Below are 8,101 nucleotides of genomic sequence, written 5' to 3'. Positions count from 1 at the left end.
GAACGAGGAGGCGGAGGCGGCGGGTGCTAGCGAGGAGCGGGCGGTGCTCCGCGAGTGCCCGGCGACTCGCAGGGGAGGGGGTGCCCGGGCAGGGAAGGGGGTGACCCTGTGCGGGAAGTCGGGGGGCGGGAGAGAGGCTCCCTTTTGACATGCCTCGGTCTACAGTAACCAATCGCCGAGCCCTCCAGAGCCCCCGCAGCCTGCAGGCCTTGCGGGAGGACTTCCCCAGGCTTTGCGGATGGGGGGGACAGACGGCCTGGCTCCGCGTGCCCTTGGTGCACCTCGCCCAGGCAGCCCTTCCCGGCGGGCTCCTGTGTCGGAAGCTGAGCTAGCTGCTCAGAAATGATTAACGAGCGCTACCCGCCCCCCACCCCCCCCCACCCCCCCCCCCAGGGCGCAGTGGGCGGGGGCGGGGGATTTGGATCCCCATAACAATGGTTCATAACGCCCCACGCCCCCGGAGAGGAATAAAAGCATCGGACTGCCCAACGAGTTTGTTCCTGCAGTCTCCACTGTTTAAAAAAATTAATTAATTAATTAAAACGCTCTTTTTAAAGAAAAAGCTTGCTTTCTATTCTTTGGACAACCAAGCATTTGTTTGTTTGCTTGCTTAAAAATGTTTCAACAAAATCCTGGTTTGTTCAAAAGATGTTGGATTAGCATTTAACACCTCATCGGTCACTAAAGCCCGGGCAGTTCACCAGCCCCAACACAGCCTCGGCTAAAAGAACATCAGAGTAAACAGAGCTGGGCTTTTTAAGCTGGCAAACAAATACCACACACTGCCTAAGGGGGGGGGGGGTTAACGTGAACTCCAGTCCAAATGAGTTTAAAGGGAATAAAAGGGAAAAAGTCAGCACAAGTTTCCCTAAAGCTAGCTTGCGCGCCCAGGCGTCGCGAACAAGGGCTTTTGTGCCTGCTAATTGCACCATTTGTGCGCAAAAGTTCCGAAGCGAAGTGTGAACTCTCAACAGAAGGAAACATGAGACAACTGAAGTGCCCTGGTTTGTGTGCCCTGCTCCTCCTCCACCACCGCCTCCTCTTCTTTCTCCTTCCTCCCGCCGAGCCCGCTGTTGCAGCTTGTTTGCACTGGGGCTTATCCGGAGCGGAAATTCCTTTCCGTTTTTGTGAATGACAAACTCATTAACAATTCATCAACACAACCTGTTCCAGCCGGCCCGTCCCCACGGCAACAGCCCCTTCCGCAGCGCGCTCATTGGCTGGCCTGGAGAATGTATCCATTGAGACGCTCGCTGTTTGTATCCATTGAGGAGCTCCCTCGCTCAGGGGGTGTGCGAGCCCTGAGTCTAAGGGAGAGTGAGCAAATCGAGGCTTGAATAGTCCTAGGAGAAAGACGCTCGGGTGGATTTGAGGTGCAGTCTTGGAGGGAGGGATTAGGAGCCGCTGGGGTTTTTTCCTTCCTCCCTCTAAGTAGCACGGAGTCCGAATTAATTGGATTTCATTCACCGGGGAGGAACAAAACTCTCCGGGCAGCTTCATTCAGGGAGATTCATTGACACTAAGAGCGAGCGGTTGCAGCTGGGTGCAGAGGGAACCGCCGGCTTCACTTCTGTCTCGCCTGCCCCAACCGCTAACCGGGTTTGGGAAGGGCGAGGTGGAATTCAACCCCGCTCTGAGAGCGGCGGCTTCGCGCGGCGCGCTCAGCCTATGCCTGCCCCGAGGGGCGTCTGGTAGGTACCCCCGCCCTCTCCGGCAGCTCGACCCCCATGATAGATACGCTCAGACCCGTGCCCTTCGCGTCGGAAATGGCGATCAGCAAGACCGTGGCGTGGCTCAACGAACAGCTGGAGCTGGGCAACGAGCGGCTGCTGCTGATGGACTGCCGGCCTCAGGAGCTGTACGAGTCGTCGCACATCGAATCAGCCATCAACGTGGCCATCCCGGGGATCATGCTGCGGCGCCTGCAGAAAGGCAACCTGCCGGTACGCGCGCTCTTCACGCGCGGCGAGGACCGGGACCGCTTCACCCGGCGCTGCGGCACCGATACCGTGGTGCTCTACGACGAGAGTAGCAGCGACTGGAACGAGAATACGGGCGGCGAGTCGGTGCTCGGGCTGCTGCTCAAGAAGCTCAAGGACGAGGGCTGCCGGGCGTTCTACCTGGAAGGTACGAGCCGGGGGAGCTCCGCGCGGGGGGCAGGGCGGGGGACACCGGGCTACGAGCTGCAGGCGGGACGCGCGGACTGGAAGCGCCCCTGCAGCGCTCGGCTGGCGCTTCTGAGCCGCGCTGCTGCGCCAGGGGCCGTCTGCCGGCTCCCGGCTGCGAACCTCTCTAGAGTCCCGCACCCGCGAGCCGGGCCCGCGCGGAATCGACCGGCTTCCGGCCGCAGGCACGGGCCGGTTCTTTCTAACTAGTTCTCCTTCCTACCCGGGATATTCCCCACCATTCCCTGCTTTCTGTCGTTCGATTTTGAGTTCAGATTTTGCAGGACGGCAGAGGTCGTTGGGGGGCAGATTGACACCTTCTACCCCTTCAAGATATTCGGAAAAGTTGCCATTTTGTGCATTTCCGGATTCAAAAGAATAAAGGTTCCCAGGGGAGGCGGGCCCGTTCGTTCTGTTCCCAAGGGTGCACACTTAAGTGTCTTTCTCTTGTATTTGGCTCTGTGTGCAGGGTGGCTGGAAGGGTTCTGTGGTGTGTTTCTGCGTGAGGCTGCGGCTCTCAAAGCTGTGAAAACTACTACGGCATCTCGGGTTACATGATTGCTTTTCTTGTCCTGGCAGGTGGTTTCAGTAAGTTCCAAGCCGAGTTCGCTCTGCACTGCGAGACCAATCTAGACGGCTCGTGTAGCAGCAGCTCGCCACCGTTGCCAGTGCTGGGGCTCGGGGGCCTGCGGATCAGCTCCGACTCCTCCTCGGACATTGAGTCTGACCTTGACCGAGACCCCAGTAGTGCAACGGACTCGGATGGCAGCCCGCTGTCCAACAGCCAGCCTTCTTTCCCCGTGGAGATCTTGCCCTTCCTCTATTTGGGTTGTGCCAAGGACTCCACCAACCTGGACGTGTTGGAGGAGTTCGGCATCAAGTACATCTTGAACGTCACCCCCAATTTGCCGAATCTCTTTGAGAACGCGGGAGAGTTCAAATATAAGCAGATCCCCATCTCGGATCACTGGAGCCAAAACCTGTCCCAGTTTTTCCCTGAGGCCATTTCTTTCATAGGTGAGACTAATTAACAGTCCTCGCTCAGCCTTTTAAATGCAAAATTCCTAACCCTTCCTAGAGTTCAAGCTGTTCATCTTTCTTGCTGCTTGCTAATTTGTGGGACTGGCGATCTCTGATGTTCTAAGGGCGTTCTTAATTCTGGTTTATCTTCTTGCTAAGAAAAAGTGCCTTTTGACAAGGCTGCAGACCACAGGTGTATTTGAAATGCTGTCTGCTGCTTGACTCTGAATTCAGTCATTTGAAAGGGGGGCCATTCGTAAGTAGACAACAGAATTTTCCCACAATCTTTGGACTAGAGGAGGGCCAGATAAAAGTACTCAAGGTAGACAGAAATTCTAGCACGACTTTGTAATTTTAAAAGACCTGGGAGTTGTTTGAGAACACCAAGTTAGGCGTTGGAAAGCCCTGTGAATGCTAGATGCTGTAATCCAGCTGAATGTTACTGTGATACCGGTTCACAGTGAGACAGTGAGGGTAACCTGAGCCCAGCAGGAAGGACTGTGGGCTGAAAGCCTGGAGAAGCGAATCTCCAGGCATTGTAATGCATTTCCTATTACAAAGGAACTCATTTTCAGGCCATGTCGACATCCTGTTCCTCCTAATGGGCTGTCCCCTGTGACTTCCCTCTCTCTTTTAAAATGCCTGAATATCTCCATTGTTAGCTGCACAACAGTTGGAGAATAATTTAATAGACCCTTGCAGTCTGCTTGTCTGTATAAAAGGCATTCACGACCATATTGCAGGGTTTCTGGTATTCACATGCTGGGGCAAAGAATGCACACATTAAGGAGTTTTTTGTTGGCAGGAACTTAATACAAAAGCTCCCTTTTCAGAAAATATCTGAAATATGTAATTGTGCCCAGTGTACATGTTTTTTCGCAGTGATACATTTTCTGCTGCCTGCAGGGCTCAACTGCTGCACACAATTATTTTTTATCTTTTTTATTATTATCATTATTATTCAGTTTTTAGAGTGGTCGTTCACAAAGGGTGGTTTTCAGTCTACTGACATTTTGCCTTTCTTTTTGTGTGTTTACAGATGAAGCCCGGGGCAAAAACTGTGGTGTCTTGGTGCATTGCTTGGCTGGCATCAGCCGCTCAGTCACTGTGACTGTGGCTTATCTCATGCAGAAGCTCAATCTGTCAATGAACGATGCTTATGACATTGTGAAGATGAAGAAATCCAACATCTCCCCCAACTTCAACTTCATGGGCCAGCTGCTGGACTTCGAGAGGACGCTGGGACTCAGCAGCCCCTGTGACAACCGGGTCCCAGCACAGCAGCTCTATTTCACCACGCCCTCCAACCAGAATGTGTACCAGGTGGACTCCCTGCAATCCACGTGAAAGGCCCCACACTGGGATGTGTCCGTTCTTCAGCAGTTTCTGTTAGCAGCGTCAGCTGGGCTGCTTTCTTTGTATGTGGCCCAGGTGTCAACATGACACCAGCTGTCTGTATTAGACAAGGTTACCACGTGTGGAATTGGTTATTCCAAAGGGAGAGATTTGTTCCATTCTCGTTGGAAGAACAGGACCTGCTGTATAGATACAGGCAGTAGGTTTGCTCCACACCCATGTGTACAGCCTACCCCTGCAGGGACTGGGATTCGAGAACTTCCAGGTATATAGGGTAGGACCAAATGGTAGGGTAGGAGCATGTGTTCTCTAGGGCCTTGTATGACTGTTTTCTTTTGCATCTGGAACTGACTCTATATTGTCTTCAGTGAAGACTGACTCAATTTTGCATATAGAGGAGCCAAAGAGAGGTTTCAGCTCTGTATTTGTAGTATCAGTTTGCAAAAAAAAAAAAAAAAGAAAATAAATAAATAAATAATCAATCGAATCTGATACTCAATTTGATTATTGTAAATATTTGATCTTAAATCATTTGACAGTGTTTGTTTGAAATGTGTTTGTTTTTCCTTTGATGGGTTTAAAAGAAATCATCCAAAGGGAGAAAGAGCAGTATGCCACTTCTTAAAACAAAACAGTTGAAACTTTTGCTCTTCTCTAATCCAAAGGATATATTTGCAGCATGCTCGACTTTACCAATTCTGAATGACGTTTTCATGGACACTTATGATCACAGAGACCTTGTTTATGGTGCAGTCTTAGTCTCTTTCATATATCTTCCTTGCGACCTTGTTTTTTCTCTTAATGTAGTTTGACTCTGCCTTACTTTTGTAAATATTTTGGCTTGTATTGTCTCAAAGGGGATATCTTGGAAAGACACCAAAATCATGGGCTCACTTTTTTTTTAAACTTCAGCTGTGCTAAACAGTATATTACCTCTGTACGAAATTTTTCAGGGAGTGTCACCTCAAATGCAATACTTTGGGTTGGTCTCTTTCCTTTTTAAAAACAATTTGTGCGAAACTGGAAGCGTGTGTGTGAGCATGGGTACCCATTCAATAGGCGACATGCATATGATTGTGAAGGAGGGAGACAAGTGGCTCCATTATGTTCATGGTGTAAAGTTCTGAGCTGAAATTTATTATAAGAATGTAAAACCTTAAATTATTAATAAATAACTATTTTGGCTATTGAATGTGTATTTTTAAAAAATCTCTCCTTAATTGTACTTATGTGAAGTGACACATTTTAGGACCTTTTCAGTTGGGGATTGATATTGGCTTGTAAAGTACATGTAGGAATAATGGGGCAAAGTTTTCATCTTTTAAGCTATTTCCAAGAAGATTTCAGGTGCATCTTTTGCTTCAAATAAAAGTGACATAAGGGATTGACTATATCATTCCTATGGATAATACTTAATATGAAGGGAAGAGAGTGATTACATCATTCCAATGGACCATACTTAATGATAAGTTCTGGCTTACTTAGGAAAATTGTAATGCTCTTGAAGAAGAATGAAGTCATAGAGCACAGCTTGCTGAAGTATAAGATTTGGATATTCATGAATAGTCATAAAGAGGGGGCACCAGAATAACAAGGTGACAGTTGCAGTGTTCACCTCTCTTTCCTTCCCTGTCAGGGTCTTCTGCTCGATAATACTTAGACATGCCAGGGAGAAAGTAGAGATGACTCTTTTTCCGGTCTGTAACTGTCTGGCAATTCTACCTGCAAATTCTCCTAGCGTTGGAATAACGAATCTAGGATGGTGTCTCCCCTTTCCTTTCTCGTGTACAGGGCAGGGCATAGCTAAGCTTTCTCCCTGAGTCTAGATGTGGCCACGATTTCACGTTGGCACTTGAAATGAAGCATTGCCACTCCTAATGTGCTTTGTACTTAACTGATTTAGAATGTGGGCCAGAAACTCCTATTGAACTTTATGTTGAGGTTATTTTGAACAGTTACTTTAAGGTAAAGGCTTAATATCCTGTCATTTTCCTTGGGACATACCTCTCCTTGTCCCGAGTGTCAAAATACACAAATCAAAATCAAAATAAAGGGCAGGTGTATGAAATCAAAAGAATTAGAACATAACATTTCCAGCCCTTTTTGAATGAGCTTGGTCCCTTGGTCTGCAGTGGGGAGAAAGATAGGCTTTTCACCCACACGGTACCTGTGAGGTGCCAGTTGAATTATTTGGTAGGAGGCAAGTAGCCCGGATTTTATGGCAATCCTATCAAGCTGTCCAGTGTGACTTTTAGCACCTAAGCATGTATAAAAGGCAGAAACAGTGCAAAAAAATACCAAGTCAGTCTCTCCCATTTGGGTGCCCCAAGTCAGCCAGAGCTCGGAAAGGAGAAGTGGGTTGCAGTTCAACTTGGCTCGTGTTAATCCAGTTCTGAACGGTTTCCGCTCCTGGCATTCCCTAAACTGCCTCTTCAAAGTAGGGATTTGCAAGCAGCGTTAGCAATTTCCTGTCCAGCTGCAGCTCGAGTAGCTGCGTGCTTCTCCACACACCTCCCCCACCCCGACTTTTCTCTGATTTCTTTTCTCTTTCTTTCTTTTTTCTTTAATATGGGCGGTGGATAATTTTAGTGCATTTCCTCTTTGTGGATTATCGTCTCCTTTCCTTCTAGAACCTGCATACACTGAGTTCCTACAGCTCTGCTCAAGCCGACAGCTGGCCTCCCCAGCACTTCCTCTCGTTTCACTGTGGGTTTGTTGTTTGTCAGTCCACTTCTGAAATTAATAATGTTTTCTGGCCAAGTGCCACAAGCCATTACCACAAAGGGGAAGTAACACATATGAATAGCAGGAAGCCATGCAGGGTCACAGTGTGAGCTGAACCTGTGGCAGGAGCATAATTGAGCCTGGCCCATTCAGCAAGTGTCTGACAGCGATTTGGGGGGGCAGGGAGCTCCCTGCATTTAAGCAGCTCAAGCTGTGAAAAAAAAAAAGGTTTCCAATAAATTGGTAGCAAATGGTCTTTGTCATCAGTGTGAATAAAAGAGAGGCAGCAAGAAGAGTTTAGGGCCCCCATAAAGTTGCAAGGTTTGGGATTTCTCCCCCCTCTCCTGGCATACTGTTTCATAAGGCTGGTGAACAGAGGGGCGCCTGCTTCCCTCCATCGCCACAAAGGGGCTCCTGTTAAATGGGTGTTTTCACGGTTCACACAGGCCAGAAGATTCAAACAGCTCTTCTCTTCCTTTATTTTTCTTCTCTGGAAGGTGGAAGGTTGTAACTGACAGCCTGGGCCCCCATCTTACCCCACACCTCCCTTTCTCCTGGCCATCCCTCAGTTCCTTTGGTTCCTTTGTGCTCACGGGAGCCCTTGAAGGCGATCATTTTGCATCTTGGAGTTGGGCTCACTTCCTGAATGGAGCCCTGCATGGTTACTAGGGCAACCTTTGCCAACAGCTGCCGCTCCCTGGCCTCCCTCCTCACCTGCTGTCTCCATTAGTGGCTTGCTCAGGTCTCTGAGCAAGCGGTACCTTTCCTGGCCTTCTGCAGTGGGCTGGGGGGGCCTTTCCCGGACGTTATCTGCAGGTTTCGTGGGGCTGCAGGAG

The 8,101-nt window shown here is 49.3% G+C and overlaps 1 protein-coding gene across 2 annotated transcripts; it reads left to right on the top strand.

Annotated features, from left to right (window-relative positions):
- The first annotated feature begins 1,250 nt into the window (after window positions 1-1,250).
- On the top strand, window positions 1,251-5,733 carry DUSP6 (dual specificity phosphatase 6). 2 transcript variants are annotated; one of them, XM_068561890.1, is made up of 3 exons: window positions 1,252-2,127; window positions 2,745-3,182; window positions 4,225-5,733. In XM_068561890.1, the coding sequence occupies exons 1-3, from the start codon at window positions 1,728-1,730 to the stop codon at window positions 4,530-4,532; spliced, it is 1,146 nt and encodes a 381-aa protein (XP_068417991.1). In that variant the 5' UTR covers window positions 1,252-1,727; the 3' UTR covers window positions 4,533-5,733. The 2 variants fall into 2 exon arrangements, with proteins under 2 accessions (XP_068417992.1, XP_068417991.1); XM_068561891.1 differs by lacking the exon at window positions 2,745-3,182 and having other exon boundaries at window positions 1,251-2,127.
- Window positions 5,734-8,101: the final 2,368 nt, after the last annotated feature.

The sequence above is a fragment of the Eschrichtius robustus genome, chromosome 13 (genome assembly GCF_028021215.1).
Source record: "Eschrichtius robustus isolate mEscRob2 chromosome 13, mEscRob2.pri, whole genome shotgun sequence".
Classification (NCBI taxonomy): domain Eukaryota; kingdom Metazoa; phylum Chordata; class Mammalia; order Artiodactyla; family Eschrichtiidae; genus Eschrichtius; species Eschrichtius robustus.
The sequence above is the reverse complement of the archived record's forward strand: the minus strand, read 5'-3'. Positions and strand labels throughout refer to the sequence as shown.

Bases quoted from the DNA above. Each gene is read 5' to 3' on its own strand.
- DUSP6 (XM_068561890.1), top strand. From the start codon at position 1,728: ATGATAGATACGCTCAGACCCGTGCCCTTCGCGTCGGAAATGGCGATC. The intron at 2,128-2,744 runs GTACGAGCCGGG...TTGTCCTGGCAG, and splicing joins CCGGGCGTTCTACCTGGAAG to GTGGTTTCAGTAAGTTCCAA. The intron at 3,183-4,224 runs GTGAGACTAATT...GTGTGTTTACAG, and splicing joins TGAGGCCATTTCTTTCATAG to ATGAAGCCCGGGGCAAAAAC.